General features: G+C 37.3%; 1 protein-coding gene across 3 annotated transcripts in view; it reads right to left on the bottom strand.

The window, feature by feature from the left end:
* Positions 1–50: 50 nt before the first annotated feature.
* pex5la (peroxisomal biogenesis factor 5-like a) overlaps positions 51–17,959 on the bottom strand; it is a 67,899-nt gene continuing 49,990 nt past the window's right edge. For all 3 annotated transcript variants that reach the window (XM_060867672.1, XM_060867673.1, XM_060867674.1), the window contains 7 exons: positions 11,781–11,897; positions 11,530–11,673; positions 9,960–10,030; positions 5,671–5,877; positions 4,805–4,970; positions 2,743–2,900; positions 51–2,056 (listed from right to left, as the gene is read on the bottom strand). In XM_060867672.1, coding sequence (XP_060723655.1) covers positions 1,855–2,056; positions 2,743–2,900; positions 4,805–4,970; positions 5,671–5,877; positions 9,960–10,030; positions 11,530–11,673; positions 11,781–11,897 — 1,065 coding nt within the window. In that variant the 3' untranslated portion in view covers positions 51–1,854. The remainder of the gene's footprint in view (positions 2,057–2,742; positions 2,901–4,804; positions 4,971–5,670; positions 5,878–9,959; positions 10,031–11,529; positions 11,674–11,780; positions 11,898–17,959) is intronic.

Genomic DNA, 17,959 nt, shown 5'->3' with positions numbered 1-17,959 from the left:
TGATTAAAGTAAAACAGCTGAGGTTGTAAAACAGAACAGAAAGTCCACAGTGTATATTACATTTTATTTTATTTTAAAAGATCATTTTCATATGTTTGTTCAATATTTGATATATTATGTTATGTTTAAGTGTGTTGCACCAGACTTATTGAAGCCTGTGACATATTATTAAGAGATGCAGCATGTATAGTTTCGTCATAATAAGGACAGATTCATGTCATGTCACTGATTGCACACTTGGTTGGTTCAGGCTACTACGCTTTGCATGCGCTACAGGCTTCAGTAAATCTGATCTCTTTTGTGAGAATAGTATGAACAGATATACAATAAAGTAGATTTCATCTAGATTACTAGTTGCATTGCAAAAACGATCATTATATAATCTGCTTTAAGTTAAATGTACATAAAATTTAATATATACTGAAATGCAAAATCAGGATTATGTACGTCATAGAAATGAGAGATAGAATAAAAGAGGCATGACAATTTCATGCATATAAATAAAGCAACTGCATTCAAAAAAATAAGTGCATTCAGCATGCTGTCCTCATAAATAAGGAGTTCTAGAGTATAAGGTCATCTAGATCATCTCACCTGAGATTGTACAGAGGTCTAAAAAAGGGGGGAGACATTCCTCGGGCTCTACCAACATATCGGTTAGATAATTTACAGTAGGAAGTAATCAGCTAGAAAGCACAGGCCTGTCACTGAGAATTTACAGTCATTTAAATAAGCAAGTCGTAAAGAGCTTAACGTAAAAACGATAACTCAAATAAATATATTTGGTCACTCGTGCTAAATTCAAGCAGAAAATATGTGCCCTGTAAAGATGGATATGCAAACTTCCTCATGTTTCATCCATGCTGTTTGTGTTGTCCTGTATACATGGACTAATTGAGCTAGTTATACTGAGAAGAAGCAAATAAGTGCATATTTAATTAACTAGCTACCATGTTTTTCCATGGTGTTTCCTTAGTAAGGTGCCTAAACGGTAGTTCTGCTTCCATCTTTACAAACAAAAACAAATTAAATCATGATCTCAAGTTATGCATCATTCATTATTTTGCCCAAACTGTTTTTTTTTTTTGACACTTTCACACTTCTCATCACATCACATGCAACAAAAGTCTTAAATGAGCTTTAAGACACAATGCAATAACACAAAGCATAACATTATGTCAAGTAGAACTGTGGAGGACAGTCACCTGATATTTTGTGGGTCTTTCATAAGACAGTCACATATGGCATTCAGTGATATATAGTATATAAAGATGCAAAATGAAAGCCTTGTTTCTTTGTAAATGATAACCCATCAAGAGGCGAACTAACTCATCTGCATCTACTCATCATACCCATAAAGTCTCTGAAATGACTAATAGTTTGACATGCATTTTAAATAAGGCTTTACAGTCTGTTCTGCAGCAAAGTCACAGCAAACAACAGATTTTTTCCCCGTAACACTACATTTAGGAAAAAGCTGAAATAGGACCTGTGGGTTATAGCACTGAACAATTTTAAACTATTGCTTTGATCTATCTGACAATTCAGATCTGCATCTGTTTCATCATACAAAAGACATACATGAGAAATGTAACTGCTTTGAGTTACAGACTTTTTCCATAGTTCTTCCAGCATATCCATCCTCCACCTGGCAAGACCTCACTAACTACTATTTTCTCTAAGGCATAATTCTACAGTCTTCCAGGCATTGTGCTCTTCTCTGAAATCATAGTTCTTAGGAATGTAAAGGTGCTCTGCGGAAAGAAAAAGAAGAAGAAGAAGAAAAAAAAACCCTGCTTCCTTCATTTGAAGGACTTTGGGTTCTTGGCTTTTACTCAGTCAAAAAATGCCGGTTTACATGTCCAGGTTAAAGGCTCTCATGAGCAAGTCCAGGTCCCCAATGTTTGCTGCCTGAAAGAGCTCGGGCTGGTCCATCATTGAGAGTGCTATCCTCAATGCTGCCCAGATGTTTCCAGACATGACCTGGTGTGAGAGCTGTCGACTCCTGCTCTTCCTCTGCAGGCTCAGTGCTGTCAGGAAGTTGCTGGCTGCTTCCCTGCAACAACAGATGAATTAATTGAACCAAGAACTGAGCACATGATGCTGCTAAAATTTTGCTTAGATACTGCTAAAACCTGGTTGCCTCTGCCAATCAGCTACAATTTGGCTACAGATGGACCTTGGATCAAAATAATGGCACTATGTTTTCTATAAAGAATATGAAGAAAGTGGTCCAAGATCCATCTACAGAAAGAGGAATAATGTTGTTATTCTGTTCAGGGAAGTCTGCACCAAGAATTAACATACACAGATGCCAATAATTGTGAAACCAATATTTAACTAAAAAAAAAAAGGCCTTTGAATGTGTTGCTCATGATTTACATTTATTGCCTCAGGGAGTTTTTCTTTGCCACCACTGCCTCTGATCGCTCATTATGGATAAATATAAACTGAAGATGTAAACATTTATTCTGAATTTTTAGATTCCTGAAAAAGCTGCTTTGTGAAGTCTAAAGTGTTGTTCAAATAAAATTTTTGGTTTATTTAGATTAATAATTTTGGAATTGACTGTAGTAATACTGTTCCAGTCTTCCTCATGTGTTGTGTCCTTTGGCAATATCGTTACATTGAAATCATCCAATAGGATCATTCAAAATTCAGTAATATGGATGTGGGATGCTGCGGTTGTCATATGACGCTGATTTAAAATGTAAGAACCCAGGTGAGGAGATAAACACAGACCTGTGTGCACCCAGGTTAATGCAGCTAATGCCCAGGTTGTAGCGAGATCGAATGAAACCAGGCTGGAGCTCCAAAGCTCGGGTGTATGCTTCCACTGCCTCCTCACTGCGGTCTCCGTTAGCTAGTGTTGCCCCGAGACGATTCCACAGCAAGTAGTCCTGTCAGTGTTGAGAAGGAATATATATTATTTATTTAGTTACTCCACTTCTGACTATACTTTTAAGCATTTAAGCTTTTACCAGCTTCTACAATCTGGTCATCGTTAAGAAACATGCTTTACAAATGTAATATCTGGATTTCAGTCCAATTTATTTTGTATAGAGCATTTTAATGAAAGAAATTTCACAAACCATTAATACAGATGTAGATTTAGATCCCTAATAAACAAGTCAGAGGTAACAGGAACCAGACGCAAAAGAGAACCACTTCTGTTTGACACGAGATAGAGGGATTATAAAACACTATAGTATACAGGTGTGGAAGAGCAAGTAAAGACAAACAGTACTGAAAAATGTGTAAATCCTTAGGCTATACATGTGTGAATATACCACTGTAATTTCCGGGGCCCTTGTTTGTAAAGCCTTACATAATTAACTACATTATTAGTATGAAAGAACTGAAGTGTATTAAATAATACTTTTTAAAGATAAAGCTATTTGCTTTGGGTGGATATTAGAAATTTTGATATCCAAAGTGATTTAAAGCTTTTGGAGCATGACATCTATTACATTTCCATCATTAAGTAAATGCGCAAAAGCAAATGGATTCCTGATTTATGTTTGATTTATGACTATGAAACTACAATGTCACTTTTTGATCTCCTTAGATTTATTATTTCCTGCCATGATGCTGACATAATCTCTAAGCTTTAATTTGTCCAAAACTAGACCATATCTATCTATATCTGACATCAGCATTTAAAAAAATCCCAGTATTAAATCTTTTACATTGTACATTATCCAAAATAAACCCCATTATCCGTAATCTTCTTGAGGTCTGTTTCAGTCTGTCTAAAGAATCTCTATACTGCCATGTTTTTAGAGAATGCAGCTCTGTGCTCATGGTGTGTGTCTGAGCAGCTTGATGCCCAAGAGATACCCGGTGTTGGGAAATGGTGCAGACATTATGTTTCATTGTATTCAGGAACTGAGTCCCCCAGAAGGTGAGCACACATTACCATGTCAAATAAAAGAGGAAGGATTTTGATTGTGTGTAAATGTGGTCTATGTATGGAGACTGAATTTAGCTTGGAAAGCGAGTTCAAACAAACACTTATTACACATTCTTTTAATAATGGCAGTAGAGTATAAAGCTTCACTTACGATCAAAATGAAAAATGAATTGAATCAGTAGCTTGGTGCCAGATTTTGGGCATTGTGATGGTTTACAATTCAATCTGCATTGCTTAGTACAATCTGTACATCTTGACACATCTCTTAGTAACATCTTCATAAGCACTGTGTGTGGTGAGTATAAAAATTTATGGCACAAAATGATGAAGTCAGTCAAAAAATGTGTTTCCCCTGTCCATGGTCCTAGTTCACTTGATTTCACTAGTTCAATGGTTTTTTATTCTACAGCATTTTTTCTTTTGTGCTCAGCCCACTAGTTTTTGGATATTGATTACGGATTTGTGCATATTGATCCTGTCTGCCTGAGCACTTACCCCTGCTATGGAGTCAATGCATAAAAATAAAAAAATCATGTGTCTGGACCTCATGGGAAAGAGCTGGATTTATTTATTTACCCTTTAACTTTTAACCCTTTAAAAAATTCTGAAAAGATGAATAAATGAATAAACTATGTCTAAAAATCCTCATACAATCCTATCTGGCACCAATAATCATGCTGTGGTTAAAGTCACAAAGATCATATCATATTTTCCACCATTCCGTTTGATGTGAAGATTAAATGAAGCTCTTGACTTGTATCTGCAGGTCTTTATGTATTGTACTGCTGACACATGACTGGCTGATTGGATAACTGCATAAATGCGCAGATGTAAAAGTGCTCCTAATGTGTTGTATGTCTTAGAGCAGCAGTGTGTCGGCAGAACGGGTACCTCTGGCCGGACAGACAGTGCTGTGTTAAATGCATCTACAGCCTTGTTGAACTCAGAGCTAAGGTTGTAAAGCACACCGAGGCCCGTCTGCAGGTCCGGGTCAATCGTGTCTGGATTCTGTTGGGCTGCTTCCAGGAACAGCTCTTTCAACTCAGGTAGCAGAGAGCTGAAATGATTGAGAGAAAGATTTATGGTAAGACAGATACTTATCAGAGACTGAAATCACTGAGTTAATATACTGCCCAAAATAATTAGTTCTTGCTGCTATTATAATACCATTCATGGAGTTTTGGAGCTGAAGGAAAGAGTGTGAGTTATTTTGATTACTCAAATGAATCATCAATGAATAATCCAGTAAACCAGCCTATCGTTTTTTAACCTTCTGACATTCAGTCAATTCGTCATTTTTATAGGAGTGATCAATAAAAAAAAAACATTTGACAGTCGTGGACACCTTCTTTGGAGATTCTTGTTTGGATTTACAAGTGTAAATAATTTAAAAAAAAAAAAAGGAAATTAACACTTATTTCAGTTTACGTCCCCTGGTGATCCAGTGGCAGGATCCCATGCTCTCAAAGCCACAGCCCAGGGTTTTCTTCAATTTTACTATTTTCTACTAATTTAGGTAATTCATAATGAGATAATGACATATTAGTTAGAATTATAAGTTAGAATTATTAAGTAATGTTTTGCAAAAAAGCTTTACCCCAGGGGCAATTCCCTAAAATTCCCTAAAAGTAATGAATTTGTCTATATTGGACAACAGAGAAGGTATTAAATGTGTTTTTAGGCATAATGGTTAAATTCTCCTTTCAAAATTCAAAGCAAATTTAAAATTCATAAGAAATATAGTTGGAAACCCTCACCATGCCATTGGTGCAGAGAAGGAGAGTTGGCGTGAACTTGGTGAACCCTGCAGGTTATTGCTGTTCTTCAGGTGGTGTTTATATTTGGGATTATGTCTCAGCCAGCCTAGTAACGCCTCACATGCTTCCTGCTTCATGCCTGTGTTGGTCAGGCTCACCGCCAATGCCATGAGGGCCTGAAGGTTGTTGGGGTGGAGCTCCAGGCATCTGCACATGTGAACGCACACATATATCAAAGACCCCCCCAGTGCGTGCACACACACACACACACACACACAGTCTTCAGGTCTGAATCAAATGGACTGCAGCTTTGATGGACACTAATTAGCTCACAAGCAGCATGATGAGTAGCAGATGTTTCCTTTTTAATTTACAGGTGACTACTTGCACCATCTCATGAGGGTAGACATCACGTTGCACAAAAAAGTGCTTTATAAAGTTAAATTCAGGAACTTTTTTATTATTAAAATAATATAATAAAAAAGAGAAATGTAACGAAGCCCTGGCAGCACAGTATAACTACCGTAGTGTTACAGTAAAGTTCCTGTACATTTACCTCACAGCATTTGTTGCTACATATTACTATAAATAATATATACTGGCAAAGGTTTATATTCACACTGACATTAAATTGTCCTCACAGCTTAAAAACTAATATATTTAAAATTTCATTTACATTGTTGATGAATACTAAAAAAAAAGATACAGCGCCACTTAATTATAACTGATAAGGCTTAAAAGAGCTTGAACTCACATCATTACTGCTATTTTTCTTTAAGTCCTGAGCAGGGAAAACATGCATGGGAACTCCAATGTGCTGATAGAATGGTTATTATTTTTTTGTTTGTACCTGTCTGTGATATACAGTATTTTGTAATACAACAGTTAGATCTGATCCAGTAATTTGATCTGATCGGACAAGCATAGCTCCTAGAGTTCTAATATTTACTATAACAGCACTGAGACATTTCATTACTTTCTCAGTCTTGTCTGTATTCACTACAGTAGCAATTCTAGCAATAGTTTTCATCATCTTGGAGCACAATGTGAGGAAAGCTTTCAGGAGAGCGACCAGGATGGCAGCAGTACCAGAAAGTATCTCAGGTAGGGTCCTTATAGTCTGTGCTGTCCAGCTAGCACCGGTTGTTCACAGAAATATTCAACCTCTCACTGTCACAGCTGGTAATTCCCACATGCTTTAAACAGTCCATTATCGTGTCTGTTCTGAAGAAAGCCCCAGAATACCTGCCTCATTGACTATCACCCAGTAGCCCTGACCTCTGTGATGAAGTGCTACGAAAGGCTGGTCAGAGACTCCATCACCTCTTTGTTAATCGACACCCTGGATCCATTACAGTTCGCATACTGTACTTTCCCAATGGCTTCAGCTGATGATGCTATCACGCACTTCCTTCACAAAGCCATGAACCATGGGGGAAACTATGTTAAAATGCTTTTTTGTTGACAACAGTAGACATCCATACAAAATCACAATTAAGTTGAAGGACCTGGGGTCTGAGATTTATATATATATATACAGTACTGTGCAAAAGTTTTAGGCAGGTGTGAAAAAATGCTGTAAACAAAGAATGCTTTCAAAAATGGAAGTGTTAAACATTTATTTTCATAAATGAACAAAATTCAGTGAATGAACAAAAGAGAAATCTAAATCAAATCAATATTTGGTGTGACCACCCTTTGCCTTCAAAACAGCAGCAATTCTTCTAGATACACTTGCACACAGTTTTTGAAGGAACTCGGCTGGAAGGTTGCTCCAAACATCTTGGAGAACTAACCACAGATCTTCTGTAGATGTACGCTTTCTCACATCCTTCTGTCTCTTCATGTAATCCCAGACACACTCGATGATGTTGAGATCAGGGCTCTGTGGGGGCCATGCCATCACTTCATGCTGGTTTGAAGGCAAAAGGTAGTAACACCAAATATTGATTAGATTTAGATTTTTATTTGTTTGCTCACTTTGCATTTTGTAAATTGACAGAAATAAACACTCATTATTTATATTTCTGAAAGCATACATTGTTTACAGCATTTTTTCACACCTGCATAAAACTTTTGCACAGTACTATATATATATATATATCTCGTACCTTCAGCTTTTCCCGTTAGGGGGCACCACAGAAAATCATCAGTTTCCACCCAACTCTATCCTCGGTATCCTCAACTCTCACCAGTTCAAATTCATGTCCTCTTTTAACATATCCATATATCTCCTCTTTGTCCTTCCTCTTGACCTCTTACCTGGCAGCTCCATCTCCAAATTTCTTCTACCAATATACAAAACAGCCAACTATCCATAAAATATACTAAATATTCACTTCCTTTCGTAGCCTGGCTTCCACTACTTTTTCCCATAGCTTAATTGTGTGGCTCATCCACTTTATCAACTACATCACCCTTGTACTTAAAGATCAGCATTAGAACACTTCTCTTATGTATAAATATCTAACAACCTATTATAATTCTCACTCATCTCATCACTCATCTTCTACCGCTTATCCGAACTACCTCGGGTCACGGGGGAGCCTGTGCCTATCTCAGGCGTCATCGGGCATCAAGGCAGGATACACCCTGGATGGAGTGCCAACCCATCACAGGGCACACACACTCTCATTCACTCACGCAATCACACACTACGGACAATTTTTTTCCAGAGATGCCAATCAACCTACCATTCATGTCTTTGGACTGGGGGAGGAAACCGGAGTACCCGGAGGAAACCCCCGAGGCACGGGGAGAACATGCAAACTCCACACACACAAGGTGGAGGCGGGAATCGAACCCCCAACCCTGGAGCTGTGAGGCGAACGTGCCAACCACTAAGCCACCGTGCCCCACCCTATTATAATTATTTGGATTATTATTATTGGATTGGTAGAAAAGTAATTCAAGGAAATGGCTAAATGTTTGGATATGTGATGGTCTGGAAATGCAGATATTTGGACACATCAAATTTTTATTAGAAAGTTACAGAGTCTTATATTGTACTACAGTATATAATATTTGCTGGTGCATGGTGAATATTGAGCTTTTTGAGTGTAACTGGTGATTAACACAATCAGATGAGTTTTCTCTGCTGATTGCTTAGAGGAACCTTTTGTAAGATTATGGCTTCTCTGTCTGCAATAACTATAATCTGCCAAATGTCTTGCTGCTTATAAAATACAATTTTAATAGGATCAATTTTTTTTTTTGTACAGAAATTATAAGAGCAGAGAAATATATTCTTACAGCAAAGAAATATATTCTATTCAGTTTAGATAATTATGCAAATCAACACTGCTCACATCCTTGCAGTAACCATGGGCAATTTATCCTTTTTCCTCCCATATTGCTAATGTTACACGCTCATGTAGGTATCTTCTCTACAACATCAGAAGGATTTGCCTCAGGTGCATGTTCATTCTCTTGTCATACTGAGACTGGACTACTGCAACTCACTGCTGGCAGATTTCAGAAGAATGGAATTCATTCTCCATCCCGAATGCAGCTGCATGACTTCTTTTCAACCTAAGTTCTCCCACACCACCTCATTGCTGCTGTCCCTCCACTGGCTTCTGGTAGCTGAACACATCAAAAATAGACCAGGTCCTTCTAACCTTAAAGCTCTTGTCACTCCTCGCACTGTACCATGCTCCCTCTTACTAGAACTACGTGACTAGTCCCACCATCTCTCAGGGTAAGAGGTAGATATACAGCAAGACTCTTTTGTGTTCTGGAACTGAGGTGGTGAAATTAACTTCCCCTAGATATCCAAACGTCTTCAAACGACAGGTGAAGACATCCATCTTTCTGAAACAATAAAACTAGCACTTTTCCCTGTTTGTTTTTATGTATTAAAAAAACTGAGTTTTAGGTTGATGATATCCTAAGTCTGTAACCTACAGTCAATCAGTGAGAGACCTCAAAGCTTTTTGTACGTTCCTCTGGATAAGAGCTTCTGTCAAATACCGAAAAAGTAAATTGCTAATAGCCTTTAAGTGTGCATTTAGGGTCATAATTAACTGTGCATATTAAGGTCATTTCTTCTGATAAATAATATTTAAATTCATTTTTCTTCACTTTAATCACACCATTTTCCTCACATTATTTTGTTTGCTAGTGTGCTTCAACTATTTCAAATTTGTTAAGAGCAAGTTCCATTATACATCTTTTTTCCTGAACCTTTCTTTATATCATACTGTGTTTGCCAGAGTGCTTTTGAATGAATAGTGCTGGAAAAACAACATGACCAATCCCTGGGGAGTTGTGTGTTGGCACCTCCTTACCTCTGGAGGGAGACAATCGCTGCCTGCTCATTCTCATTCTCTGCCTGTGTGGTCCCCAGGACTTGCCAAGCCTTAAAAATACAATAGAAATGGAAGGCTGAACAGCAGGGTTATCACCTAGACGCCAGTGAGGGAAATGTATTGTTGAAGGGCCACAGCACATTTCAAGGAAGTCTTAGAATTTCTAGCAATGCTGAAGAATCTTGGGTCGTGCTGAATAAATTGTCAAAGTGGTTGTAGAATAAATTTCCATCTTCTTGCTGCTGTTTTTTAGTGATAGTATTTTAGTGATCAGAATCACTTTGTTGGCAAATAATTAGCAAGTATATGAATTTGTTTGGGTGTGAATGAATGCTGTGGTGGACATAATTTACGGAATGAAACGTGGTATTACTGGAAAATAATCAGTGATGGGGTGGTGCTAAGTGGCTTCAATGAAGATTTTCTGGTTGAAAACCTCTCCTGATACTTTATTCTTCATGCACATGATATTGCTCTCTGCCCTGAGTTTTTTTTTCTTTCTTTTTTAATCTATTCTATTTGTATGTTATTATTGTCTTATTGTTTTTATCTTTGAAAGGCTGTATCTGTTTGTCCTTTGACAATGAAAAAACCAACAAATAAAAATATAATATAAAAAAGTACTTACTGTACCTAGAACAGTATATCCCATATTGTTTTCTTCCTGTCATACCATGTCAATTTGCTAACACAAATAATTTTAATTGATTAAAGAATGATATTAAAGAATAATATTATATTAAAGTGAAAAATCCTGTGAACGTTCTTTTTATTGCTTACATTATAAATGTTATAGAGTATAATAATTGTCCCATCAACACATTCTCTCTCTCTCTCTCTCTCTCTCTCTCTCAGCTTGCCATGTTATTGTGAAAATACACAGCAAAAAGTTCTCAATTTCTAGTGGAAAAACTCTTGTCAGAAAAGATTGTTATAAGATTGTTACAAGATTTTGACACTGGACACTGGAAAGGTACATAAATATCTCCTCACTAAAATCTTAATATTTATAATGTTTTGTAAAAAACAGCACGTTATTGTATGTCAGAACACTTAATTTGGATAATTTAATGTAGTTACATTATTATAATTGCCATGCCGTCACTGTTATACTAATTAAACTGCAGTGTTGGCTTATGTGGGCCTTTATAGAGCCAATAGCTCTGGGTTATATGCAAAGGCATCAGTTACTAATGAGCCTAAAAGTATTCAGCAGCATTGGGGGATAATCCAACTTGGTGCTAAGATAGAATAATAAACAACACAAAATAGACAGAATGTTCAATTTATAGTGAGGAAAGGTCTGGGACTTTTCTATTGACTGAGCCAGCAAAAGTGAAGTACACTTCGACTGTCTCATCAGAGCAGGCAAACACAGCCTTCTTGAGATCTCATCATGCAGCTCGGTTAGTTCACAGTGTGCTCACAGTATTAAAACTCAAACCAGTGAATAGCTGTCAAGGTGCATGCTGATGCATCCATGGTACTAAGGGATTGGTTTGAGAAAACAGCCTCAGTTCTTTTCACCTTTATTGTCCACTTACAGTACCTCTGAGTCTTGAGGGTCTTGCAAGATGGCCGACTCCAGGAGAAGAACAGCATTTGGAAGATCTCCGTCTCTGGCCTTCCTCAGCCCCTCTTCAAATGCATTTGGCCAGTCTTTATATGGATTGTCTGTGTGGAAGTAATATCCCTGAAACAAATAAAATATTATATACTGAGATGAATTCAATATAGCTGTTTTAAAAGGTAAATACATGGGCCTTAAGGTGTGGCTCAATGTGATGTGGTACAGTATACCTTTTCATGAGGAGATACGGTCGAGGGAATCTGGCCTTGCTCGTTCTCTGTGAGCCAGTTTCTGCGAGCCAGTTCTTCCCACTCAGCTTGCATCTTGTCCCAGAACTCAGTGTCTGACTGAAAAACACATTTGAACCAAGAAGAGTTGAATATAAACTTCACAGATCTGCAACAACCAAACTCCCTGCAGTCAGCAATCTGAATAATGAATCACTGTGCATTAATATTGATGAATGGAAGTCATGAATTTGAAACTTTGCTATAATTCCTTATTACTTGAAAGCGCAGAAAGTGAATTACTGTACTAAAGTAGCCTGCTGGCTAAAGCACGGTTTCATTTTTTGGCAAATATGTCACTATCATTTAAGTAAATATGTCATTATCACTTTTTTGGTGTATTTATTATGTCTTGAACAATTTCAAACAAAGTTTTGAACAATTTTTGACCACTGGCTCTATTAATATTCAAGCCATCTGCCTCTTAAACTGCCCACTGTGTCTGAGAACCACTCATGTGATGGTGGCTGAGTAGTTATTTGAGCTATGACAAATTAGATGGGATGTTATTTTGTTCAGCACTGTCCCTTGTGTTGCTGAGATAATTGCTCTTTTACGGTCTGTGATGGGCACAGCGTTGTTAAGCATCCAATTATTATAATTGGACGACCCCCTGTCAACTTTGAGCAGTGACAATCTAACTAGTCAAAGGGCAAAGTTGAAAGCTCATTATCTCTCTTGTCCTACAGATCTTTCAGGAGGTTTGTATGGAAGGTTATAAAGATCCTTAGCACATCTGAGCTGCTGAGATGAGAGGCTCTTCATTCATTGACATTTAAATTTGGCTTTTGTCTGAAATGTGGAAGCAAGTGCTGTTTATCTTTTCGATCTTTTTTTTAAATCCGTTCCTGTACTTTTTCTTATCTATATTATTCTTCCTTGAACAAACAAGCAGTGTAAAAATATCCCAATCACACACTAACAACTAGGAGACAGCTCTGGCAGTAGTAAAATAATAACTTGCTTTTATGTCACTCTTGCTGTAGGTATTAAATTGAGACTGAGACCTCCATAAGCTAGTATTGGGCCTGTACAATAAACAAAGCCAAAAAACCTGAAAACAGTAGCTGTCAGTTAAGACAGGTGTCAGTCTAAAAATGCTCTTCTTATAGTTTGGTGAATCTAGAGAGGGGAGACGAGAGATAAAGTTGTATGACTGTAATAAAGCCTGACATGCAGCCAGCAACTCAGCTGCCCATGACAGAGGGCATAACTGGTGGCCCTTAGGGGCCAACTGAGGACAAGAGGGCAAAATATCATCTGGGGAATGACTCATTTCCAATTATTCACTTTTTCTAAGCACAAGCCTTATACAATCACTTTTTGAGATGCTGTAAATCTACTGGTAGCAAGAACTTCAGGTAAAATACACACTTATAATCTATATTTGTACCAAAGAGCATGTGAAGCTGTAGGACACACTCAGAAGCTTGGTTTCTATGTATTTTTAGACATATTAGAGAAGAATATTGTGTTTTAACTGTAATTAATTCAGCCAAAAAATTATGCATCACTGACATTTAGACTTTGACAAAAGGCTTATTCTGCAGACTTAAAATATGCTTCCAGTTGATACACTTTTATTGTCTTATGCTTATATTTAATCATAAAGCAATCTGTGAAGTACCAAAAGAATGACAAATGATGGCTGCCTGTACACTATTTTATGACAATGATAAAGAGAATTTCATAAGCTTTAATGTCTTCTTAAGTAAATAGATTGAGCAATTAAACTCATACAGAAAATGATCAACCTGGTTTCTAGATCCACATGAGAAAATTATAGCTTGACTTTCTATGATAATTATTTAACTGCTTTAAAACTAAATCAATCTATACATCATTTATTTATGAATAATATTTAGATCTTTGTATTTTTAAAGATTAAGGAGGAGTGTAAGACATGTGCATAGGTTTTAACTCTCTATTTATTCATTTACTTTCTGTAGATACTTTATCCCCATCAGTGTCATGGTGGATCTATCATGGAAACACTGGATGTGAGACAGGAATACACCAAGAATGGGATGCCAGTAGAGCACCATGTGTGCGCACACACACACACACACACACACACACACACACACACACACACACACACACACACACACACACACAATTCACCCTCTGGCATGTTTTTAAGTGGTAACAGGAGAACCCAGAGGATATCCACATGTACACAGGGAGCACCTGGAAAGAATCTCAGCACAGAGAGTAATCTGAGTTCAGGATTGATCTGAAGGCCCCTGTGCTGTAAGGCAGAAAAGCTATCTGCATTGTCCCATTCTCCCAACTCATTGTTGTGAATCAATAAAAATAATCAACTTATTTATATTATTGAAATAATCTAAGCTCAAGTTGCATTTACAAAGTTGATAACATATATCATGGAGTCGTTTCTTACTGTTTGGTGTCAGTAGTGTTTGTTCTTTTGGCTGCTCCCTGTTCGGGGTTAATACAGTGGATCACGTGGTCCACATATTTGATGTGGCGCAGGTTTTATGCCGGATGCCTTTCCTGATGAAACACTCCTATTTTATCCAGGCTTGGGACCGGTACTGAGAGTTAGCTCATCAATGCTCATCACGGCAATGAGAGCTCGGGATCCTGCTGCTGGAACGCCATATAAAATATGTGTATTCTTTTCCTTTGCAAATATTTAAGTTAATTTAGCCCTAAATCAGAATCAATTGCAATCAGAAAGATAAATGAGATCCTTTGTATCAGTTTCTTTGCTTGCACTGTTTTTAACAGGGTGTGGCATTTAAATACTTCATGATTTTCAAGAAGCAAAGCAATTGACAAGCTGTCAAACTCTTTGTGGTAAAATCAACCCCTGCTGTGGGAATAAGCACTACCTGTCATTTTGTATCAGCTAAACTCCAGTTTGATAATAGAAAGCAATTTCCCCAACTGTGAGGTGAAAAGTGTGTTGTTACAGATGAGGATCATTCTTGAATGACAGTGTAATTTTTATGTTGAATATATGCTATGTTAGCACTGTACTGTACTCTAAAAATCAGGGTACTTAAAGCATCAACCACAGGCTCACATTTTCACAATAATATTTGCCTACCACCTAAGTGGTGTAGACCACTGCTACACTAGCCAGACTGAAGTAAAAATAAATGACCTGTACCTGCACTAATGGCACTGTCACTGAGGAGCAGCCCACCTCATGTTCAGCTGATTCTCACCTGCTGTTGCTCCTACTTGCTCCTAATGAGAGCAGCATGGCTTTTTTTGTACATGCAAAAAAAAAGACCTGGGTGGCCACAGCTCTTCTCTGCTGGTGGTCTATTATTCAGAAAACACCAAATTAAAAATACGAAGAAAAAAAGTGTTTTAAAGGGTCCGACCACCCTTGCAGGTCATTCAACTTTCTTAGACACTGGGAAGAATTATTCTGGAAATATGCCATAACCACATTTTTTTTTGCATCCTGCTCTAATGTGCCGCATTGGCTGGGGCTTAACAGATATTCATTTTTAAGTCCCTTTGCTATTTCTTTGTTCTGGACAGCCAGCAATTACACAAATGAAATGGATTGGAAAAAAGCCTGCAGCCTGAAAAAAGACCACAGGAAGTAGATTTCCAGGCAACTAAGCGCTGCACAAGGTTCGTAATTAGAACAAATGTATGCAGATAAGAAGCTACACAGAACACTCAGCTTTGAGAGACATTGGAAGTTTAAGTGTCTCAGTATGCAGGATGCCATGATCAATTAATCTTCCATTTGCACTCGACTGCAGCAAACTGGAGCTCACCAGTGAAACCAGGCACTCTGAAGTGTTAAGTGACAATATAAAAACGCTGTCTGGAGTGTTCCTTCTGGAGTACCCCTGACAGGTTTGTATCTCCTTGGAGTGTGTCTTCTTTCAGTCATTTATAGTCACCAATCATTTGTCATTTTGCCTTCCAGCACCCTGCTCCTATAACCACATATAAATATAATACTAAATAAGTCTCTTACAACCACCAGAGCAGGCAGGGACAGAGCAAGATACAGGTGCATCTCAATGAATTAGAATGTCATGGAAAAGTTCATTTATTTCAGTAATTCAAATCAAATAGTGTAAAAATAGTGTATTATATAAATTCATTGCACACAGACTGAACTAGTTTAAGTCTTTGGTTCTTTTAATTGTGATGATTTTGGCTCACATTTAACAAAAAACAAAAATTCACTATCTCTATTTTCTAAATAATATCTCTATTTTTAGTGAATTGTTGGCCTTCTGAAAAGTATGTTCATTTACTATGTACTCAATACTTTGTAGGGGCTCCTTTTGTTTAATTACTGTCTCAATTCAGCGTGGCATGGAGGTGATCATTCTGTGACACTCCTGAGGTGGTATGGAAGCCCAGGTTTCTTTGACAGTGGCCTTCAGCTCATCTGCATTTTTTGGTCAAATTCTTGAATTGATTTTGCTCGACAAGCGTCTCAGTGCTACGGGTCTCCCGGTTGGTTGTCTCCCGCTTTTTCTTCCACACTTTTTCCTTCCACTCAACTTTCTGTTAACATGCTTGTATACAGCACTCTGTGACCAGCCAGCTTCTTTGGCAAAGAATGTTTGTGGCCTACTCTCCTTGTAAAGGGTATAAATGATTGTCTTCAGGATGTCAGATCAGCAGTCTTCCCCATGATTGTGTAGCCTAATGAACCAAACTGAGAGACCATTTTGATGGCTCAGGAAACCTTTGCAGGTGTTTTGAGTTGATTAGCTGATTAGCATGTCACCATATTCTATTTTTTGAGAATTGTTTGGATTTTGTTAAATGTGAGCCAAAATCATCACAATTCTGGCACAATTAAAAGAACCAAAGACTTAAACTACTTCAGTCTGTGTTTACTGAATTTATATAATATACAAGTTTCACTATTTGAGATGAGTTACTGAAAAAAATTAACTTTTTCACGACATTCTTATTTATTGATATGCACCTGTACATATCAGCACATTCAGTCTAGTAATCCAAAGTTTTTGATTTCATGTCACAGGATATAAGTGATTAATACATTTTAAGTGTAAGTAAATATAAATATAAAGAATGTGAGACATGGTGCCAGGAGAGTAGAAGTGTTGCATGAAAGTTCCCTCACAGTTTAATCCTTAACTCAGGTTACTGACCATGTGAAGTTTCTTTGGCTGTTCTACCCATGTACATATGAGTTTCTTCCAGTTTCTTGATTTACCTTCTTAAAACATGTTCCTAGATGATTCGGCTATGTAACCAAGAATGTGCATGGTGCTCTGAGATAGACAGAGTGTATTCCTGCCTCGAACCCAGTGTTCCAGAAACAGGCTTTAGATCTGCTGTGAAAAGTTTTTGACGTTCCGTTGATAATTTCACATTTCTAAAAGAATCTTTTTGATTCTCGTCACCAAGAAATTACATAGATGTTTTCACCTAAGCTATCCATTATATAGCCTCTAATTACTATGTGATGTTGAATAATCCTAAACAGCTGGAGTGTAGCACCGAGGTGAATAGGATTATCTGATTAGGAACTTTGCTTTAACACTACCGCTATCTGAACCCACATGCTTCAAAAAGAAAGGAACAACTTGTGTGCAATATAATGTGTGATGTATTTGTCCATTGACAAGCTTTATAAGACATTCAGTGAAAAATTCTGTGTGCTGCAATCATACAATCCAATTTCACAGTTGTCAGTGCATCATCCAATTACTACTTCACATTTTAAACATGATGAGATTAAATGATATTTCACATTACATTGCACAGACAATGTTAGTTCTCAATCAGTGTCATATACAGTCATGTGAAAAAATTAGGACACCGCATGGAAGCCTGTGTTTTTTTTAACATAGTTAAACATATGGGTATTTGATCTAAAGAAAGGTCAAAAGAAAGGCCTTTTTTAAAAGATCTATAAAATGTTATGATAAAAATGTTATATAAAAAAAAGAAAAATTAAAGGACACCCCTTCATTTATCTGTACTTGGATAAAATGACCTACAGGTTTATCACAACAGGTGCAAATTATTAGAATATTGTTACAGAGCATTTTGAAGAAAGCTTGTCTTATTTATACCTCAGATATTTAGCTCTTAATGGTTTGCCTCTGGATAAGTGAGAGGAATCACCATGGTGA

The sequence above is a fragment of the Tachysurus vachellii genome, chromosome 4, assembly GCF_030014155.1.
Source record: "Tachysurus vachellii isolate PV-2020 chromosome 4, HZAU_Pvac_v1, whole genome shotgun sequence".
NCBI classification, from domain to species: Eukaryota; Metazoa; Chordata; class Actinopteri; order Siluriformes; family Bagridae; genus Tachysurus; species Tachysurus vachellii.
This window is presented reverse-complemented; position numbering and strand designations above follow the sequence as displayed.